General features: G+C 47.6%; 3 protein-coding genes across 7 annotated transcripts in view; 1 reads left to right on the top strand and 2 right to left on the bottom strand.

Moving 5' to 3' along the window:
* Window positions 1–7,721, top strand: part of LOC119211373 (plexin-B2-like) — a 58,169-nt gene extending 50,448 nt beyond the window's left edge. For 2 of the 3 annotated variants that reach the window (XM_037462221.2, XM_037462220.2), the window contains 17 exons: window positions 29–165; window positions 266–366; window positions 486–715; window positions 1,022–1,203; window positions 1,307–1,373; window positions 1,462–1,608; window positions 1,710–1,787; window positions 2,128–2,206; window positions 2,325–2,425; window positions 2,522–2,603; window positions 2,980–3,131; window positions 3,288–3,448; window positions 3,954–4,101; window positions 4,328–4,392; window positions 4,487–4,562; window positions 4,639–4,713; window positions 4,822–7,721. In XM_037462221.2, coding sequence (XP_037318118.2) covers window positions 29–165; window positions 266–366; window positions 486–715; window positions 1,022–1,203; window positions 1,307–1,373; window positions 1,462–1,608; window positions 1,710–1,787; window positions 2,128–2,206; window positions 2,325–2,425; window positions 2,522–2,603; window positions 2,980–3,131; window positions 3,288–3,448; window positions 3,954–4,101; window positions 4,328–4,392; window positions 4,487–4,562; window positions 4,639–4,713; window positions 4,822–4,926 — 1,986 coding nt within the window. In that variant the 3' untranslated portion in view covers window positions 4,927–7,721. The remainder of the gene's footprint in view (window positions 1–28; window positions 166–265; window positions 367–485; window positions 716–1,021; window positions 1,204–1,306; window positions 1,374–1,461; window positions 1,609–1,709; window positions 1,788–2,127; window positions 2,207–2,324; window positions 2,426–2,521; window positions 2,604–2,979; window positions 3,132–3,287; window positions 3,449–3,953; window positions 4,102–4,327; window positions 4,393–4,486; window positions 4,563–4,638; window positions 4,714–4,821) is intronic. The other variant, XM_037462222.2, reaches the window with a different exon arrangement.
* Window positions 1,274–20,903, bottom strand: nup107 (nucleoporin 107). 3 transcript variants are annotated; one of them, XM_062559282.1, is made up of 28 exons: window positions 20,745–20,836; window positions 19,877–19,980; window positions 19,622–19,711; window positions 19,435–19,529; window positions 19,064–19,199; window positions 18,869–18,972; window positions 18,501–18,616; window positions 18,370–18,418; window positions 18,174–18,245; window positions 17,995–18,083; window positions 17,771–17,846; window positions 17,577–17,690; window positions 17,207–17,297; window positions 17,040–17,119; window positions 16,905–16,964; window positions 16,621–16,766; window positions 16,493–16,541; window positions 16,306–16,375; window positions 16,046–16,161; window positions 15,522–15,711; window positions 15,335–15,441; window positions 15,120–15,222; window positions 14,880–15,040; window positions 14,655–14,780; window positions 14,459–14,572; window positions 14,169–14,336; window positions 13,968–14,076; window positions 1,274–1,305 (listed from the first exon to the last, which is right to left on the bottom strand). In XM_062559282.1, the coding sequence occupies exons 1-27, from the start codon at window positions 20,750–20,752 to the stop codon at window positions 13,969–13,971; spliced, it is 2,742 nt and encodes a 913-aa protein (XP_062415266.1). In that variant the 5' UTR covers window positions 20,753–20,836; the 3' UTR covers window positions 1,274–1,305; window position 13,968. The 3 variants fall into 3 exon arrangements, with proteins under 3 accessions (XP_062415266.1, XP_037317486.2, XP_037317487.2); XM_037461589.2 differs by lacking the exon at window positions 1,274–1,305 and having other exon boundaries at window positions 13,880–14,076; XM_037461590.2 differs by lacking the exon at window positions 1,274–1,305 and having other exon boundaries at window positions 13,881–14,076; window positions 19,877–19,956; window positions 20,745–20,903.
* Window positions 8,167–13,265, bottom strand: mdm2 (MDM2 proto-oncogene). The gene is made up of 12 exons (XM_037462223.2): window positions 13,123–13,265; window positions 11,556–11,590; window positions 11,010–11,072; window positions 10,829–10,903; window positions 10,611–10,744; window positions 10,460–10,509; window positions 10,302–10,348; window positions 9,800–10,117; window positions 9,578–9,709; window positions 9,396–9,461; window positions 9,107–9,293; window positions 8,167–9,018 (listed from the first exon to the last, which is right to left on the bottom strand). The coding sequence occupies exons 3-12, from the start codon at window positions 11,055–11,057 to the stop codon at window positions 8,675–8,677; spliced, it is 1,401 nt and encodes a 466-aa protein (XP_037318120.2). The 5' UTR covers window positions 11,058–11,072; window positions 11,556–11,590; window positions 13,123–13,265; the 3' UTR covers window positions 8,167–8,674.
* Window positions 20,904–20,936: the final 33 nt, after the last annotated feature.

The raw sequence follows: 20,936 nt of genomic DNA, 5'->3' as shown, positions 1-20,936 counted from the left end.
CGGGACTCGAACCTTCGTCTGCCTCCAGGTGAAGTTCGGCCACGGCGAGTGGACGGTGGATTTCGTCACCTACGCCACAAAGTACGACATCCCGCTGGCAACCATCATCCCCTCGGTCATCATACCCATGCTGCTCTTCATCGCCGTGTCCGTGTACTGCTACAGGTCAGACGCACACACACACACACACACACACACATGAAGAGGTCTTTAAACCAATCAACACACAGACATACTAACGTGTGTGTGTGCGTGTGTGTAACAGGAGGAAGAGTCGTCAGGCAGAGCGGGAATACGGGAAGGTGAAAAACCAGCTGGCGAATCTGGAGGAAAGTGTTCGAGATCGCTGCAAGAAAGAGTTCACAGGTAATGAAATCAAACGCACCCCAGAGCTCCTGAAACCTTTAACTTGTTTTGAAAGCTTTATTTCTGCAGGTCTATTTTGTGTAATTTAACGGTTCGTACTGTTTTTTTTTTCTTCTCAGACCTGATGATTGAAATGGAGGACCACACCAGCGATCTGAGCGAGGCCCGGATCCCCTTCCTGGACTACAAAACCTACACGGATCGGAACTTCTTCCTGCCCTCCAAAGACGGCGCCAACGACGCCATGATCACGGGAAAAATCCAAATCCCAGAAGCCCGCAAGGCCATCGTGGCTCAGGCGCTGAACCAGTTCTCCAACCTGCTGAACAGCAAAACCTTCCTGATCAACGTGAGCCTCCTCGTCCCCTTCTCTCCTCGTCCCCTTCTCTCTCTCCTCCTCCCCTTCTCTCCTCGTTCCCTTCTCTCTCTCCTCGTCCCCTTCTCTCCTCCTCCCCTTCTCTCTCTCCTCCTCCCCTTCTCTCTCTCCTCCTTCCCTTCTCTCTCTCCTCGTCCCCTTCTCTCTCTCCTCGTCCCCTTCTCTCTCTCCTCGTCCCCTTCTCTCTCTCCTCATTCCCTTCTCTCTCTCCTCCTTCCCTTCTCTCTCTCCTCCTTCCCTTCCCTCTCTGACACTGAGGATAACTCTTTCATTCCTCAGTTCATCCGCACGCTGGAGAGCCGTCCGGACTTCAACGCGCGTTCCCGTGGTTACTTCGCCTCTCTGCTGACGGTGGCGCTGCACGGGAAGCTGGAGTACTACACGGACATCATGAGGACGCTGCTGCTGGAGCTGATGGACGAACACGTGCAGAACAAGAACCCAAAGCTCATGCTGCGCAGGTGAGGAACGAGTCCGGCCGGCTCCGCCTGTGGCTTCTAAAGGAGCAGGTTTAACGTGTGTGTGTGTGTGCGTGTGTGTGTGTGTGTGTGTGTGTGTGTGCAGGTCTGAGACGGTGGTGGAGAGGATGCTCTGTAACTGGATGTCCATCTGCATCTACCAGTTTCTGAGGGTAACACGGATCCTTTCACTTGGTCTTCTGGTCCTTCGGCTCGAGTTCCCGCCTCCACAAACGCTGTCTCCGTTGTCTCTGGGTTTAGGACACGGCCGGGGAGCCTCTGTACAAACTGTTCAGGGCCTTGAAGCACCAGGTGGAGAAAGGCCCCGTGGACGCCATGCTGAAGAAGGCCAAGTACACGCTGAACGACACGGGGCTGCTGGGGGACGACGTGGAGTACTCCGTCCTGGTGAGCACGCTGGGACGGATGGAGACGCGCATTTGAGGACAGAACTTTTATTTTTGCCCGATGGGTGGAGGTCTGAGTGACAGGTGTGCTTGTGATGTCAGACCCTGCAGGTGTTGGTGCACGGGGAGGGGCCAGATGTGACTCCGGTGAGGGTGTTGAACTGTGACAGCATCACACAGGTGATACTACGTTTATATCTATATGTTTAGATAGATAGATATTTTACTCTATCTATATTTATAATCTATTTGTAGGAACAATAACTGATCTTTATGAACAATAATGTTGTGTATTTTTGGCTGATAACAAAATAATAGATTAAGAAATATATGAAATGCAATAGGATAGAATACTGTGGGACAGGGTTAGCTACAAGGTCATTAAAATGTATAATACAAAGATTTAATACCATATAAATAAGATGCTTTATTATATTTTATTAAGTAAAGCCCTGTTGAGATGTGAGTGCAGGTTAACGGGGGAGGTGTCTTGCCTTCCTAACGCTGCCCCCCCCCCCAGGTGAAGGAGAAGATCATCGACCAGGTGTACAGGAACCTGCCGTACTCCCAGAGGCCCGTGGTGGAGAGCGTCGCTTTGGGTGAGACCCACATTTCTAGACACGTGGGGTCAAAGGTCAAAGTCATTGTGACGCTACTGAGCCGTGTCTCGTGGTACTTCCTGTCGGCAGCATGTTTAACACGTGACATTTAACACAGAGTGGCGTCCCGGCTCCACGGGGCAGATCCTGTCCGACATGGACCTCACGTCCCAACAAGAAGGTCGCTGGAAGAGGCTCAACACGCTGGCTCATTACAACGTGAGACCCCCCCCTCAGCCCCCCCCCCTCCCCCCCTCACACACACATGTAACTGTGTCTGTGGAGCATCCGGCTCATTCAGATCTCCGTCTCCAGGTTCGAGACAACGCCACGCTGGTTCTGTCCAGAGTTCTGCACACGAGGTCCTTCCACCAGCACCAAGACAGCTACGAAGAGAGTACGCACACACACACACACACACACACACACACACACACACACACACACACACACACACACACACACACACACACACACACACACACACACACACACACACACACACACACACACACACACACACACACACACACACACACACACACACACACACACACACACACACACACACACACACACACACACGCGCACACACACACACATGCACACTCACACTCAACCTCACACACTCACACACTTATTCTTGTGGAGGTGTTTCTGTGAGATAAGTGGTGTGTTTAACGGCCTTAATGGTCAGATTGTATAAAAACCAACAGCAAAACTCGTATTGATAACATAATATAACCCCCCCCCCGCCCGGCCCCCCCTCACAGAAAACGCCCTGCTGGAGGAGGACAACACGTACCACCTGGTGCGTCCGGCTGACGAGATGGATTATGGGAAGTCAAAGCGAGGCAGCGTGAAGGACAAAGCGATGACCAAAGCCATCACAGAGATCTACCTGACCCGCCTGCTGTCCGTCAAGGTGGGTCAACACAACAGAGCACACAAGTACACAAGTACAAGTACACAAGTACAAGGCCGAGGTATTCTATACGACCTGCTCCTCAAGGTGTGTGTGTGTGTGTGTGTGTGTGTGTGTGTGTGTGTGTGTGTGTGTGTGTGTGCGTGTGTGTTACAGGGCACGTTGCAGCAGTTCGTGGACGACTTCTTCCGCAGCGTGTTGTGTTCGAGCTCCACCGTCCCTCCGGCCGTCAAATACTTCTTTGACTTCTTGGACGAGCAGGCGCTGAGGCACGACAACGTGGACGAGGAGACGCTGCACATCTGGAAGACCAACAGGTACAAAATATATAAATATACTTATACTTTCACCTGGGATGAGTACAAAGTACCTTTAAACAGCCTCATGATGTCACTGAGCTGATTAGTGACGCTTGGAACTGATCCGACACACAGCTGGAGACAGGACCTGCTTCTCCAGATGTGTGTGTTTGTGTGTGTGTGTGTGTGTTGCACCTCATCAGCTTAACTGGTGTAATTACGTCGTCGTTGACACAAAAGTCTTCTTCAGGACAGATAAGTGATGAAGAGCGAAGGAATTGACGAAGGGCTTATTTTCCTATTTTTCTCTAAAACTCAAACTTTCTCTAACACACACACACACACACACACGGGTCGCCTAATGAAATATTAACGCGGGTTGTGTTGCATTATTGACGAGGGTTATGCTCTGTGGAAGAAGAGATGATGAAGGGAGGAAACAAGTGTGTCAGCAGGTCTTTAAATGTGTGTGTGTGTGTGTGTGTGTGTGTGTGTGTGTGTGTGTGTGTGTGTCTCTCCTCAGCTTGCCTCTGAGGTTCTGGGTGACCATCCTGAGGAACCCTCACTTTGTCTTTGATGTCCACGTGGCGGAGGTGGTGGACGCGTCGCTGCACGTCATCTCTCAGACCTTCATGGACGCCTGCACCAAGACGGAGCACAAGCTCAGCCGGGTGGGTTCCCTCACTCCGGGGGGGGGGGGGGACCGGTCTCTTGTCCTTTTAATCTCCTCCAGATTTATATTCACACTTTTTTCTACTTTATTCTGATGATTTTAATGCTATTCAGATAGCGGTCAATCACTTCCTGTTTGTCATCAAACAAATCACTTTGAAGCTGAATTAACATTTCTTCCCCCTGAAGTTTTCCGTCTTTAATCGCTTCTCTTTGTCTCTGCAGGAGTCGCCTAGCAACAAGCTGCTCTACGCAAAGGAGATCTCCACCTACAAGAAGATGGTGGACGAGTGAGTGTGCGGCTCGGCGTCTACACAACGACCATTACACACTTTAACCTCACTACAAATGTACTGTGTGTGTGTGTGTGTGTGTGCGCTCCAGTTACTACGAAGGCATCCGGCAGATGGTTCCGGTCAGCGACCAGGACATGAACACACACCTGGCCGAGGTGTCCCGGGTACGACGCGCACGGAGCCTCTCGGTGTCGATGTCGTCGTGTGTTTGCGTGTTTAATGGCGTGTTTTTCTCTGCAGCAGCACACGGACAAGCTGAACACCCAGCTGGCCTTACATCAGCTGTACCAGTACGCCAGCAAGTACTACGACGTGGTGAGACACCCTTCAGCTTCTTTAGGGGAACAGATCCCTGTGAACCTGTAGAAAGGCCTCAAGAGGAGTGTTACCATGACGATAATGATGGTTCTTTATCATTTGCAGATCATCCAGTCTCTGGACGAGGACCCGGCCGCCCAGAACAAGCAGCTCACGCTCCGCCTCCAGCAGATCGCCGCCGCCTTGGAAAACAAGGTCACCGACCTCTGACCTTTGACCTCGCAGAGGAGGTCGGGGGGGGGAGGAGCCAGCGGCTGCTGTGGTTTTCCATTTAAGGACTCGAAGGAAGACGAGCTCTGCCCGAGCCGAGTGTTTGACCGAGTACGGACTGGAGTGGGAGGGGCCAGTGCAAGCTGCTGACCATATAAGGACTGAAGGGGGAGGGGTTACGGGACTCTAAGGAGGGGGAGGAAGGGGGAGTTTGGACAAATGAAGTGTTAAAATATGGTGGAGACCCCCCCCCCCCCCCAGCGTTGTTTGGAGCCGTTTGGCTTCTCTTCTCCACAAATCACAATTTAACCTGAAGATGAAAGGAGCTCCACACGAGGAATGAACATTTCTGGATGATTGAGAATAAAAGTGAAGCCTTCTGTTTTTTTTGGAGATGTTTGATCAGAAGTAAAGCTTTTAACACACTGCAGCCTGCGACCTGCAGATGTCCCATCGACCAATGAAAAGCAGCCCCGAGCCGGCCAATCGGATGGGAAGGAATTCAGGGTACGACTTGATGAAATCAGACCACGACGTTGTGAACCTCACACGTCATCTCCTTAGTTCTTCTCGTTAAGTGTTAATCAGCGTGTTAAAAACCCACGACTTCCTGATCATGTGGTCACTTTTATGTTAAAGCGTGATTTGTTTGTTTTTTTACAATCTGTACGTCGCTTCTTCTGCAAAAACCTTCACGCGTTCAGAGGTTTGTTTTCTGCACACGAGGAGCCCGAAGAGCCAAAAAGTCCTCAAATAAACCCAAAGTTCTGCTGGTGACGGGTTTGAAACCCAATGAAGCTCTTTCTGTTTCTAAGGTACGAACGTTTGAAACTTTGATTCCAGATGTTAAAAGTGAATCACGCGCCGCCATCGCCTGCTTAAGTTCAGTTAGAGACACGCAGGACAAGAAGTTGCCTTTAATGAGTGAATCCTATAAAACATCGTGATTTGTAACGTTTGAATTCCTGAAATACATCAAGTTTTATCTTCATTGTGTCAACTGCGTTTGCTGCTGTGTTAAATCCTCCAGAAGGTGTGAGACTCTGGTGGTCTCCTGGTGGTCTCATGGTGGCCTCCTGGTGGCCTCCTGGTGGTCTCCTGGTGGCCTCCTGGTGGCCTCCTGGTGGTCTCCTGGCCTTCTGAGCCCAGACAACGTGCTTGTTGGTCTGATGGTGACCCCCCCCCTCCCCCTCCCTGCAGACTGCAGCTTTACAAAGGAGTTTGTAAAAAAAACACTTTGGTGCCAAACGTGTGTTGTTGGAGTTTTGTGTTTTTGTGGGTGGAGCCAGAAATAAGGTGCGTTAGATAATGTTGTACTTTTCTAAAGAAGAAAACAAAATAAAAACGTTTTCTTTTGTTCTGATTCTTCTGACATCAGAGCTCACGCTGCAAATCTGTTCAGTTGTTAAACATTTGATTGAAAAATGCATCTTTAAAGAGTGTGTGTTGCTCCGAGTGCCTTAACGAGTCCGTCTGAGGGTCACAGAAGGTCCTTCATCACCTTTTTAATGATCAACTCACGACTCAAAGCATAAAAGAAGCGTTCTCTAAACATCGAATACATCAAACTGTATTTGAATCATTCTCCAACAATACTTTTGTTTTTGAAAAGACGTTTATAAAAACTTTTCCATTTTCACCAATAATCTGTGATCCAGAGCTGGAGTCAGGATGTGGTTAGCCTAGCTTAGCATGGAGACAGGAAGTACGTCTTCCACCTCTAAATTCAGACAACTTTAATTCATCAGTTAGCCTGTTAGCCAGTTAGCCTGTTAGCCTTTTAGCCAGTTAGCCTGTTAGCGTAACAGTTGGGCTAACGGCTACTTAAGGCTCAGTCATGATCGTTAGCATCATTAGCATATTGCTATCCACCATTAGCATCAACAGTTGAATGTCGCAGTAATTCAACTACTGTGTGAAAATAAACGCTTGACACTGGAATCTATTGATAGAAATGGAAAATTAGAATAAAAATGTTTTTTTTAATGTAAAATCACCTGAGAATGAGAAACCTTAAAAATCAAAGTTTGAGTTGGCTGCAATCTGACGGACTAAAGGAAACAAGACCTTTTTAAACTGTTTGGGGTTCAATGAACATTTTTTTTTTCCACATTTTGAAGGATTTAATTTGAATTTGATTCAAACTTGTGAACGACGCACGGCGGATGTTTCTTTTATTTTGGGCACGCGGCACAGAGACGAGGGATCGGCACAAAGTAAAAACTAATTTGGAGCAGTTTTGATTGTTAAAACGAGAAAAAGGACCCGCTGATTATGTCGAGGGTGAAACGTGTTCATGCAGAGGTTTTCTAGTAATCGTTGTGTTTTCTGTTGTGGAGAAAGGGCCAGAAACCAGGAGCTTACTGGTCTCTACTGGTCTGGAGCCCAAATCAGTGACTCTTCTTAGTGGAGAAGTGGGCAAAAAAATAAATGAAGGAAACGATACACAAAGTCCAAATATCCAATAAAAGATGTTTATACAAAAGTCTTGTGTTCTCCTCCCGTCTCTATTTGAGCGACTCAAAGGTTTTTCTGAACAAACGAAAGCAGAATTTCACGCGATGAGAAACGAGCGTTTGACTGTTTGTTGGCGGTGGATTTGAGTTGTTGTTGTTGTTGTTGTTTGTGGTTCACAGGAGACGCATTGTGTTCTTCACCCTGGAGCCCGAGAAGAGGAGGAGCTTCCTGTCTGTCACTCACACGTTTAACGGCTGCTGCAGAGCAAATATCTGTGTTTTTGAGACACATTCCTTTTGTTTTAATTCTGTGGAATTGATTTATGAGGAAAAAAGGGAAATTTAAACTAATTAAACAGTGACTGTTTTGAACAGAGTTCAGCAGAACTTTTCATTACATGAAGATATTTGATACTTAAACCAGAAGATATTTCTTTTAATAATGAGTCTGCTGATATAAAATAGTTTATTTGAAGCCCTGGTTTTTACACTCCTGAATGTTAAATGTTTTATTTGCTGTATGATCGGCAGCCAGTTAATAATAATATAATTTGAATGACAGCACTGCCCCCCTGTGTTAACAATAAATAACTGCACTTCATATACAATCAAAACCATAAAAAACTCCAATCCATCACATTAATTCTGTTTTCTCTACGGATTCGTTTTCATCCTTTTAATTGTTTAACACAATGGAAAAACTCAGTTATATAGGATTTTTTTCAAAAACAACCACATACAACATTAATTTTTCATGGTACAAAAAAATGATAATCCAAATAAATAGGTCACAAGTTACTTTATTTGGCAACAGCGACTATAAAAAACATTTCAAGTCTCATTCATTTATCGCTGAAAAAGCTCAAAAGTCTCTGCTTAAATATACATGAAATAAATAAGAGGATCTCAGGCTGTAATTTCAAAACTTAAGCTTCACAAGTTTGTACAGTTTTCTTTCCATATAAAATTAAAGACAATTTAACGCTTTATGGTCCATCATATCTGAATATTTTACAGAAATGTCATGTATGGAAAAGTTAAACAAGTAACATTTTATGTGGCTGGAAAGTATTTCCTATTAGAATATTCTTTCAAATGTTTATATAATTATTGACGCATTACTGCATGTTTAAATGATGCTTTTTTTAACGCATCCTCTTGGGAATTTAATGATGGGACTACATGAGATAAAAAGGTAAACTTAAATAGATTTGTCTTTAAGATAAAGGAGAAAATTGTCTTTTAAATGATTTATTTGGAGGGATGTGGAAGTGACGCTGGCGGCGTGGTGGTCAGCAGACGTAGGTGAGCACCACCGAGTCGATGGGCAGCCGGCACACCGGACACAGCTTGTTCCTCTTCTTCAGCTTGCGGGCGCAGACGTAGCAGCACATCAGGTGACCCGTGCGCCCGTGCACGATGCAGCCGTTCTTGGGCCGCGACTGGCAGATGAGACACGGGTCCAGACACGACTCGGGCAGCTGCCACGCCGCGGCGGCTCGAGGGGGGGGGCAGGACTCCTGGGAGTCCGTGGAGGACGGCTGGGAGGAGTCAGAGTGGCACGGAGGAGGGGGAGGAGTTTTAACTCTTTTCCCGTCCGGGACGTCTACTCCGTCGTTGTCCTCGACATCGGAACCTTCAGGGGTAACTTGTTTTACTTTCACATGTAACAATAACAGCGTTGTATTTTCCTCTACAATGAACTTCACTTGGTCTCCTCCTACCTTGAGTGTCTTTGGCTGCCGATTGGCCGGTTGGCTTCGGGGCCAAGGCTTTAGGGCTGGAGGAGGCGGGCTTTGTTACGTCGGGGGACACCTCGCACAGCCAATCCTGGCGAAGCTCCCAGCAGCGGAGGCAGTTCCTGGGGAGAGGCGGGTTCAGCTCCTCACACTTGGCACAGCGCCAGTAGTCCTGAGATGGAAACAACAACAACAACAACAACGCACAGTTAAAACCTGCTACAGAATGCTACAGGTGTGCGTTCTATTGTGCGTTTCTCTTGTGTCGACTCACGGCTTCGGTGATCTCCGTGTCCTCGTCAAAGGAGTCGTTGTCCTCAAAAATGGTCACCTCGTAGATCTGGAGACACATTCAGCAGAGCGGCTCGCTCACTTGTGGACCGATGACATCATCTCATCGAGGAGAGCGAAGGACTAACTACAGAGAGGCGTGTGTGTGTGGGGGGGGGGGGTTACCTGGTCGTCCGCAGAGAGCGACGCGTCGTCTTCGTCGTAGTCGTCCGAGTCGACCGACTCCACCTCGAACTCCACACTGAAGTGATCGCTGTCAGAGTCCGACGCCGCGGCGGTGACCTCTGACCTCCCGGACTGAAAACACACACACACACAGTAGGTGTTAAGAACAGGCATCAAATCCACCAGGGGGGGGTGAGATGAGGTGGTGGTGGGGGGCCTCACCGTGCTGTGGGAGTCTGATGATTGGCTGCTGTGTCGGTCCCGGACGCTCGGCAGGCCTCCGATGACGCACCACGACAGGCTCTCATCGAAGGTCAGCGAGTAGCTGTCGGACCTCCTCCTCTTCCTGCCTTCCACCTCGCCGTCTTCCTCATCGTCTTCCTCCCCCGACTCCTCCTCGGACTCCTTTTTGTCTCCCTCTAAAGAGTCTGAGGGCCGTGAGGAGCCAGCTGATTCGCTGCTGCTCCTGAGGCTCCTCCTGCTCCTCCTCCTCCTCCTCCGGCTCCTCCTTTCTGGCGAGTGGCGTTCTGAAGCAGCCTCCTGACACACAGCAACAACTTCTTAAAGCACGATCTCCTCCTACTGAATTCAGCGCTAAAACTACTTCCTTCCTTCCTTCGTGCACGTTGGAATATTAGACATTTTATCTTTGAGTGTGAAGTGAAGCTATAGTTCATATCCTTAAAAAAGGAGTCGCGCTCTACATCGTCTCCTCGTGTGTTACCTCGGTCTGGGACGCGCTCGTCGCTTCACTCGAGCTCGCAGCCGCTTCTAAAGAAAAGAAAAAGAACATCTATTAAAGTATCGATCCAAACGTTTCTTCATTTAGGTCATCGTCCTGTGGCTTGTTTTAAAGTTGAGAACATTGTAGTTCTGCTTTACCTTGGCTCTTCACGGCCACCAGGTTCTTGCTGATCATCGCGAACAGAACCCTGAAACACGAGGAAAACTTTACAAAAGGTACAGAACAACATTCTTTACATTACAAACATGTCAAGCTACAAGCCTTTAGTCCTTTGATTGTTTCTCTCACCGTGGTTCTTTAACAGAGAAGCTGTCGACCCCCAGAACCCGCCCCAGTGCATCCTGGGAGCAGTGGACGATGTGCTGCTGCTTCTGGTCGTACAGCTGCTTCAGGATGATGTATTGGCCCAGGTAGAACATCACCTGCGAGACAGAGACACCACGTCACATGCTCCGCTGGGGACGTGGACTTGAAGATACTTTAAGGTTTGCACCTCAGAAACAAACCTCCTTCATGGTGAACACCTCCTGAATCGCTCCTGCGTGGTGCAGCAACGTCCTGAACTCCAGCTTTGGTCTGACCTGAACACACACACACACACACACACACACACACACACACACAGAGTGAGACCCTGAAACAAACCAGTTAAACAGTAAGAACTCACTCAGTCACTCAGTTCCTCACCAGTTTGTTGTCGTCAGCGTCGCTGTTCAGTCCCCCGACGACAGACATCGTGAAGATTTGTTTCTGCACATAAAACACACGTAGAAAACTATTTAATATCCTTAAGAGCAAAAGGATATTATGGAAAAACCAAACGATGCACTACATGTTTAAATGATGAAACTAATATGGAGGGTTTTTACTCATCATTTACTGCAGCTAACAGAAGATAAATAATCATTTACAACCCTGACTACAGCAAGAAGGACACTACTTAGTTGAATCCATTAAATTACAATTAAATGATCACTAAAAATATAGCGATATGAAAAATCAGTCAACAAATTGACTCATGATTAAAAAAAGATCTGTGCTTCACTATTAAACATGAGCCTTGAAAATAACTCAAAATTAAAACCACAACATAAACACATAAATAAGTTTGAGAGGAATGAACAAGAACAGTTAAATCATCAGTGCCTCTATGGTATCTTTATCCCCCCCTCCACACACACACACACAGACACACACACACACACAGTATAACTCAGATATAAAAAGCCTTACTGTGTATTCAGAGTAGAGAGAATCAGCCGTTCATCCTGCAAAGTACAGACAGAGTGCATTCAGAGCAGCGTCATGCTCTTATAGACCTGCTCAGACATGTCAGGACTAGATCAGCCTAGGTGGCCCTGGTCGGGCCTAGCTGGGGCCTATCAGGGCCCAACAGGGCCCAACTGGGCTGAGTCAGCTGTGATGAGTCATGCAATGTCTGAGAGTACCAGCTGATTCAATCAGTCAGCTGTGTGCAGACATGCCGCTACTAGTCCAGGATGAGTCACCTCTGTCCCCTAGATACCAGCTAATGAAACTCACATGAAACACGTTTAACCAGATTCATTCATTGCTTGATGTCTATTTCATGTGAAACATTTTAAAAACTAAATTAGTTTATCCATGTTACATGGGGGAATATTATAGAAACAAAGACATGGGAGATCATTTATAAAACGTACTAATCAGATAATAAATAATGGATTTGGATTTTCTGTCTTCACCTGGAGGTTGTGACTCTTCACTGAGACTAATGATTAGTCGGGAGTCAACTCTATCAGGAGTATTAAAAAGTACACACACACACACACACACACACACACACACACACACACACACACACACACACACACACACACACACACACACACACACACACACACACACACACACACACACACACACACGTATTTTCCGGTGAGGACGGTGCTCTACGCGTGGCCTGTTTGCCCCCCCCAGGGTGAATGTGTCCGGGCAGCAGTCACAGCTGACGGGCGACGCGTCACAGCGGCGCGCGGGGCAGAGAGAGAGAGACGTGCCCGGACACGTCCCGCTCGGCCCGCTGACGTCACGTTTAGCCTCCTTCGCCATCGCTCAGATATTCACTAAGTTCACGACGCGTGTTTACCTGTGTAACGTTACGAGGATTAATCGGCGAAACTCCATTTGAACAAAAGGACGTAAAAGCAGTACATGAATTACGTTCCGTACAAAGGTTTCGCGTTCGATGGTTTGTCTGCTGATGCTAACTTTATTTTAGGAAAACATTTTAGCCGTTACTATATTTTGGTTAACTATTAGAGACGTTAACGTTACAACTCAATACAAACAATATACCGGTCACGTATTTGCAATTACAACAATGCATAACTGCCATTACGTTAATTATGGCATACTTCACAATAAGAATAATAAACAAATAAAGCAACGGCAGGTGTATCTAAACAGTTCACGTTAAAGATGCTAACGTTAGTTAGCAAACGTTAACCTGTTTTAAAGCAATAAGTACATGGCTTTACAACCCGAGCCGAGTGGAAATTGTTAGAAGCAGTTAGTTTAAGTTTCACAGGCACAATGTGTATTTTACTTGCTTTTTGTTCCACCGTTAATTCGTTAACAGAACGCAGCCGGGTCGCGGCTCATCGGTTTCGGCTCAATTCAACGAGGAAAACACGAGGCTCCGCGGCCCGCTAGCACGTGGCTAACCACCTGCTAACTTGTGCTACTGTTTTTGTGGTAATAACACCGCGACGTAATGATATGTACGCTGAATACAACATCGTATGTATATATTACGTACCCAGGCCGTTAATGCATGTCAATGAATATCCGTAGACGTCGTTATTCGGTCAGTTTACCGGACAGTTGCTTATGACAGCGGATCGAATCGGTTGATCCTGTGGACACTTGTGCGCGTGGCGCTCCTGGTGGTCAAACACCGACACTGCAGCCACAGCGTGGGGTAATTATACTCAAGTAACTTACCCATTTATTTAGTCGTTAAAACAACTTTTTGGTGCAACATTTTGATCAAGTAATATTTGAATGTGTTACTATTACTCTACCTTTTACACAGGGGAGAACACTTTATAATAATTATATATAATTAGAATATCTTAATTTGAACAAATGTGCAGTAATACTATTGCCACTATTTGCATTATAACATTAGATTCGCATTTATTTAAAATAAGTATACTACTCTATACATTATCAATGGATAAAATTTGCACATTTAAGCTACACATGGCATAAGGCATTATGCTGCAGGACCTTAGAAATAAGTTATTAACTTCTGGGCCTGTTCTGTAATGAAAAGCCTAAATGTCCCATTTGTCTCCCCCCTTTCTGCCCTTTCAGATTACAGCATGTCCTCATATACTACTACCCTTTTCATGACTTATTTTGCCCTTAAAAATTCTTTAACTTTTTACTGTAATTGAATAACTGAAATGTCCAATTCTTTGTACATCACAGTTTGTGATGGTGTTTAGTTCATTAACAGCTCTTTATAACCAGCATCCGTAAGACACTCAAATCAACTTTACACAAAACCACTATAGGAAAACAGGCTTTTATTTTGCAAAAAAAGAACAAAAAGACAACAGTGGTTCAAACACTGTGCAGTGTGTGTGTGTGTGTGCGTTCATGGCTGCAGCTCGTAGCCCAGTGGGTCGAGTCCTTGGTCCAGCAGAGAGAGCGACGACTCCCTCAGCTTCTGGAGGAACCTCCTCAGCTCCTCTTTGGAGAAAACCTGTATTTGTGAGCGAAAACAAAAAAACAGTAAAAGAAATAAAACCCCAACATGTGCTCAATGTGCGGATCCGACGGCATCGCTCCGGTCACCTGGTAGAGGCGGTGCTGGTCCGAGGAGATGATGTCGGCCAGGCGCAGGGCCTCCTGGTGCCGGGAGGAGTTCTGCAGCACGCTGAGCAGCAGGAAGGTGAGGCGCGGCAGACAGAGCGAGCGCAGCGCCGCCGTCTGGTGGCCGCGCTCCGGATCCGCCTCGGAGTCCTGGAGGCACCAAACCACGCGTTTAGGAACACGGCAAGCAGTCAACTAGCGATCCAGGTACGGGGAACCTGAGGAACTAAACCAGGACCACGATAGGCCTTTTTTTTGTTCCTGCTGTTCACCTCTCTGTTGTCGATCATCCAGCCTCCGTCCACGAACAGCAGCACGTTGTAGATTCTCTCCTTCACATCTTCAGTTAGAACGTCCAGACGGCACGACCATGAAGACAGAGCGGCCTGACACACACACACACACACACTTAATGCACATGCGTCAGAGTATTTCTATAAAATGAAACTCTCTATAGGCGGTGTGTACCTGGTACTCCTTTTCTCTCATCTCATTGGCTACTCTCTCTGTGAATTTGGCCTCGGAGGCGGGTGCCGGCTTCTGGGGGGGCGAGCTGCTGTGACTGAACCAATCAGTGAACGCCTCGTGAGCCTCCTAATTTAAAAATATATATATATAAAAGATTGACATTAAATTAAATATTGCAGCCATGGTAACCAGCTGTGGCAGTTATCTCAGAGTCAGGTGACGGACCAGGTAGGCTCTGATACACAGGTGTTCTCTGATGGCGTTCTCTTCCTCAGCAGGAAGCGGCGTGGTCTGACCGACCCCCGACCACTGGCAGTAAATCTCCCTCATTGAATCCTCTGGAACTTTAGAGAAGACCGCCTTGGCTGCGTCGTGTTTCTGCAGGGCTGAGAATGGGGGGGTCAGATTGACACAATGCATCATGGTCCAGGGAGACGAGACAGTCAAGACGAATAAATCAATTACCCAGAAACTTCCTCATGATGGCGTTGGACTGTTTCAGGGACTCTGAGCGATGGGCGGGGTCAAAAAGCAGCCAATCGATGACATCGATTTTCTTTAGGTCCTCCTATCAGAGCACAGCATCACAGTAACTCCACCCACAAACCCATGCTCTCTTTTTGTTTGTTGTTGTTGTTTTTTTTAAATCAACCATTGTCGTGTTTTTTCCGGCTCCGTACCTTCGTGGTCCCGATCTCCAGCGTCTGGTTGTGGTGCGTGAACTCCGTGGCGTCGCTCTCCCTCACGGTCTCCACCACCAGCTTGGTTACCGCGGCAACATCCAGACCTACACAGACGGCGCGGGTCAGCATTCGGTCCGCAATCAAAACCAACGCCGTTTGTGTTTTTGTTGATTTTGCGTCTCACCGGCGTCCGTGGCGAGCTGCAGGCAGCGAGGACGCAGCTCGGGCTGCCTCACCGTCTCCAGGAAGGCGGCGTACTGGACGGTGGCGAGGTCGGCCGGCAGCTGGCTGACGTAGCTCGCCACCAGCTCGGTCTGTTGATCCCGGATCAGCAGGGAGATGTACGCCTTCAGGACGTCCACGCACACCTCCTCCTGAAGAGAGAGACACACCGCCGGGTCAGAACGGTTCACGAATCAGATCAAAAACACACAACAGGACGTCCGAAAAACACACAAAACAACACTAGAGGAAGAGCAAAGTCAGAAAGGAGTTGTGTTTCTATATCGGGTTGTTTTTCATTCTGATCTTAAGACCTACAAAAATAACATCATTTCAGGTTTTAATTTGCTGCTGAATGAAAAAACGCAGGAGGACATTTTAACAGTAAATGATCTGAGTGATTGATGGTTATTTATTTGTTAAAACGCATCAGTCCGGACTTTACCTCACAATAATAATAATGTGGTCATTTTGTTTATGTTTCACCTTCAGAGCCAAACCCAGAGAGCGGTAAAACAGCAGCAGGTGAGTCATGAAACGCAGCAGGTGGGAGGGGAGGGGCTTCGAGGCTGTCAGCCAATCAGAAAACTCCTCCAACAGACCTGAGAGAGAAATTTAGGGACAGGAGGAGTTTAAGAGGGACGCCGGGGTCCAAACAGGATTAAGAATAATAATGGCATTGTTTCCTGTCTGGTTTTCCACTAATGTGGTTCCTGTTCAGGGGTCAAAGGTCAGAGAGGCCTCACCGTCCAGGTCTCCCAGGATGACAAACTTCTGGATGACGTGGTAATGCTCTTTTGTCTCTTCCAACACCCTCTAAACACAGAGAAGCTGTTTTTAATATGTGTGTGTTCAGTCATGTGACTCAACAATGACTGAACAACCATTCAGTTTGTGTGTGTGTGTGTGTGTGTGTGTGTGTGTGTGTGTCACCTTCAACTCGGAGGCTTGAAGTTCCTCAAACACCTTTTCCATTGTCCAACTGAAGAGAAACAGGGAACATTTAGTGAAACCACGTCATTGCACCACTGCGCGCGCGCGTGCGTGCGTGCGTCTCGTACTTGGCCTCCAGGTATTCCCGCGGCAGCATCTCCACTTCCTGTTGGGCCATACCCGACGACATCAGATCCTTCTCCACCAGCGAGTCCACCATCACTCTGAAGTGAGCCCACACACAGTCCTCCCACGACTCACACACCACCAGCAGCTAACACACACACACACACACACACACACACACAAACACACACACACACACACACACACACGATTCATCGATTTGGATAATCTTTCTGACAAAAACGAGAGAACATAAGACTCAGGAAACTTTTCCCTCTCGTCTTACCGGTTTGAGGTTCCCGCTGAGTGCCGCGTAGATCGCCCTCTCGTAGCGGTTCAGCTGCTCCTGAAAAACAGACTCCGTGTTAGAGCTTCACCTCCAGGAGACGGGAGTCACGTAGGAGCAGCGAGGCCTTTGTACCTCCTCAGCCATCCGCCAGCAGCACGTCTTCCAGATTCCTCTCTGAGGGTTTCCTTCCACCGCCTGCAGCTCTGCACTCACTGGAGGGGTGAAAGGGGGAGGGGGGGGGGGGGGTTTAGAGCAACACTATGGTGAGTCTCATGCCCTGTGTCGGGGTCAGACGTCACCTGAGGTCCTATTGGGGTCGTGGTAGAGTTTCCAGCCTTCGAGAGTGGCGGCTCTCCAGGCCTGACCACAGCGCTTACACAGCCTCTGAGCCTACACACACACACACACACACACACACAAGATGCTTTAAACACAGTATGGACCTAAATCTGTGGCCCTGCTGGAGCAACATCTCCTTTATCAACTGGAGGCTCGCTGCCTTTCATTAATGTATAAAAAAGATAAAAGCGACACAATTTTGCGTCGCCGTGTGCTTATTTAACCTGAATAGAGCTCCATCATTTATATTGTACCTCTGCTCCGCTACCAACCACAGAACTTGTCCCCCCCCCCCCCCCCCAGTGTCCCCCTCCTCTTTCGTCCCTCTACCTCTTCGGTCATCCCGGCTCTGATCAGGGTAAACAGGTTCTTCAGCAGGCGGGCGTCGTCCTCTCTGTCCAGGTCCGCCAGGGGGCGCTGCTGCCTGAGGGGTGCGTCCGGGTCCTGAACAAACACACACATTTGTGAACGCAGACACACCAGGGACGAGGCTCTGTTGGCGTTGTCATGGTAACAGGCCTCACCAGCTCCGTGACTAGAGGGATGGAGAAGGCAGCGCCGCTCTTCCTCCTCAGCTTCAGAGCATGAAGGGTGTTCTCCCTGACACACACACACACACACACACACACACACACACACACACACACACACACACACACACACACACACACACACACACACACACACTTTACTTCAGCGCGTGATCTTAAAGAGACTCGACTGCAGACGAGATGTTTTGAAAACTCACCAGCAGACGTTCTTAGCGTAGTATTCTATGTTATCAGAAAAGTCTCCAATCTGATCCTTGGCAACGCTCTCCAGCCAATCAACGACGAGCTGCAACACAAAGCTAACGTTTAATCAGGGTTGTGTTCAATTGATCTGTTGTATACACATTTATACACTGTGTGTGTGTGTGTGTGTTACCTGACTCTGACGTATGACAGCATCCCGCTGAAAAAGCTGCTCAACCACGACCTTCTCACTTTCACTGGGAACCTTCACACACAAATACAACTTCCTCTTAACCTCATCGAGTGTGTGTCCGTGTGTGTGTGTGTGAGTGTCAGCTTCAGCATTTACAACATCCAGTAATGCAGCTGAGAGTCTGCAGGTCACTCACCACCATGTCAGTCACAATGTCATCTTCTAGCGCCAACTGGACCCGGTCCCTGCGGAGAGAAGACGGGTGATTTACCAGAGATAGAGGACGGACAGAGAGACAGACAGGCAGAGAGACAGACAGACAGGTACCTGTATAGGGAGGTGATGAGCCTCCAGGAGCAGTTCTCCTGCTGCAGCAACCAGCGGACTCCTGCGGTCTTACTGTTCTGACCCGCTCTGAGGACCACAGACTGCAGAACGTCCACCTTAAAACACAGGGGGGGGGGGGGGGGGGGGGTGAACAGCGTGCTCTTTCAGTATCGATGCTAAGCTAACCACATCTTAAGAGTAATACTTGAACGATTCGGGGAATATGCTTATTCGGTTTCCTTCAGAGAGCTTTGCTAAATAAGAAATTATAGGCATCTGCCTGTTAGCGTAGCTTAGCACAAAGACTTGAAACGAAGGGAAACAGCTAGCCTGGCTCTGTCAGAAGTTAACACCCTCACAGAGCTTACCTTGTCCTGAAGGATGAGCTGGTATTCCTCCAGCAGCTCAAACACCGCAGTAGAAGAGTGCTTCAGGAAGGACTCGAGGAATTCTGGGAAAAGACTGGCAGCCGCTGAAAAATATTTGATTTCATGTTATTGACTTTTTTTTATTAGTGCTCCTAGATGTGCACAACGTGAACGGTGGGCGCTGGTTTCGCTCACCAGCCTCGCCGGGGTCGTCGTCCTTCAGCAGGGCGGAGCTCAGGTTGGTGATGTCGTCTGTGAAGAAGCTGCTGTTCTCCATTCCCGAGGTGGGGAAGACATAGATGCTATCGGTCCAATCACTCTCATCCAAATTCTAGACAAAGATGGCATTTTAAAGCGAAAGTTGGAAGTTGTTTTACACTTTTTAAGCCCCAATTGAGCGATCCCTTGTTCTGTGATGGCTCTAATTTTACTCAAAGATGGATACAAACTAAATATCGTTTTACAAGTCATATGAAGATTTATTCTGAATTAATGGTGCAGAGTTTTCACACGCCACGTCCCAGAGAAAAACAATAAATGTTGTGTTGTGTGTGTGTGTGTCTCACCGGACTGCTGAAGGCGTTTTTGGGTGTATGTGTGTATCGAGGGGTTCGACCTCCCGGACCTAAAATGGAGGAAACATCTGGAACTCTGGGAGTTACTGAGCGAAAGCGAGAGAGAGGGGAGTTTAGTAATACAGAGATGTTTGATATGAGAAGATATTCATATTGTGTGTGTGTGTGTGTGTCGTACCAGCCTGTCTGAACAGTGAAGCCGGCGTGGTCCTCGTCATGGGGCGCGCTGGTGTTACAGTGGAGAGGACGGGGCTCCCGGGCGACGGGACTGAGACCAACAGTCAGGAAAACATCAACACTCATGGTCCCGACACCTGGATACGTTTTTTTTTCTCTCTCGCATCAATCAATAATCGGTGTGTTGAAAGAATCCAGATGGAGACGTATTTAACCTGAAGATTAAAAATAACATTCTCTTCCAGCTGAAGGATACAAGCCACCTTCTTCATCCTCCGTGCGGCAGTCGTCACCAAGTCATCTCGAACCACCGGAGACAGCAGCTGGCTCTCACCCCTGGAGCATGAACGCAATGGTGTCTTAACAGATGTGCAGCCACAAAGTATCACCACAAAGCACCACTGGATTTTTCCCAATGGAGGCCAAAATATCAGGTGCCTTTACATGAAAGCAGATAAAGCTGCCAGAAAACATTAAATGTTCATTATATGATGATTTGAGGGTAAAACAGTAGCCTATAATGTACTTCATTTCTGAGGGTTGCTGGTTTGAAGAGTGTTTTAGTAAAAGGATCCTTATTGGGTCAGTGTTATGAGGGGCTTGACCCACAAGTTATTTTCTTACCATGTAACATAAGAAGGTATGATTAATAACGAATGATTATTAATTATTAATCAAATAACGTAAGTAACTAGATAACTATTAACATTTAAAAGTACTGACTAAGAGAAAGAGAAAGCAACACCAACGGCACCATTAAAAACAGTTGAACTTTATTGAGCAGCAGTTCGGCTAACTCACAACAATAAACCGCTGTTATTAGATTAGTTCATTTAGATTTTGGGTAATCCATAACACGCATTGACTAGTTATTCCCAATAACTGACCGAGAACCACCTGATTAGCGCCGGTTAAAACATGTCAACAGTGCACTTAACCACTGACTAGCCGGTTAGCACCAGCGATAATGAACGGTATCGTTAGCACACAGCTAACGCAGCAAAGTAGCCGCACAGGCGGGCTAAACGACAAGCTAACGGTTGGACATACAAAACTAAAACATGTTACTGCGGATGTATGAGATGGTTAATGTTTAGAATGTTGTGAAATGTAGGTTAACTAACCAGTCCATGATACAGTGGGCTGCAGTTCCCGCTTCACGAGGCTTGACAGGATTCTTCTTCGTGAGCTTTATACATTCTTCTTTGCGTTGCGACTTTGGTGTAGACTGGACGCTGTGGGACACAATGCTGCCTCCTACAGGTCCGTTTTGGTGTACTGCAATCTGGATTGGATAATCGAGCTGATGGCGCGTC

Source organism: Pungitius pungitius, chromosome 2 (assembly GCF_949316345.1).
Source record: "Pungitius pungitius chromosome 2, fPunPun2.1, whole genome shotgun sequence".
Lineage (NCBI taxonomy): Eukaryota > Metazoa > Chordata > Actinopteri > Perciformes > Gasterosteidae > Pungitius > Pungitius pungitius.
Note: the sequence above shows the minus strand (reverse complement) of the source record. Positions and strands in the feature narration are given on the sequence as shown.

Excerpts from the sequence above, each read along its gene's own strand:
- nup107 (XM_062559282.1), bottom strand. Across the intron at positions 19,200-19,434 it reads AAAACGCCTTCAGCAGTCCG|AATTTGGATGAGAGTGATTG; the intron begins GTGAGACACACA and ends ATCTTTGTCTAG. Across the intron at positions 16,162-16,305 it reads CATCCTGGGAGACCTGGACG|GTCTGTTGGAGGAGTTTTCT; the intron begins GTGAGGCCTCTC and ends TTTCTCTCTCAG.
- mdm2 (XM_037462223.2), bottom strand. The coding sequence starts at position 11,057 with ATGTCTGTCGTCGGGGGACTGAACAGCGACGCTGACGACAACAAACTG. Across the intron at positions 9,462-9,577 it reads CGCTCTCTGCGGACGACCAG|ATCTACGAGGTGACCATTTT; the intron begins GTAACCCCCCCC and ends ATGTGTCTCCAG. Across the intron at positions 9,019-9,106 it reads GGCAGCCAAAGACACTCAAG|GTTCCGATGTCGAGGACAAC; the intron begins GTAGGAGGAGAC and ends TTACCCCTGAAG.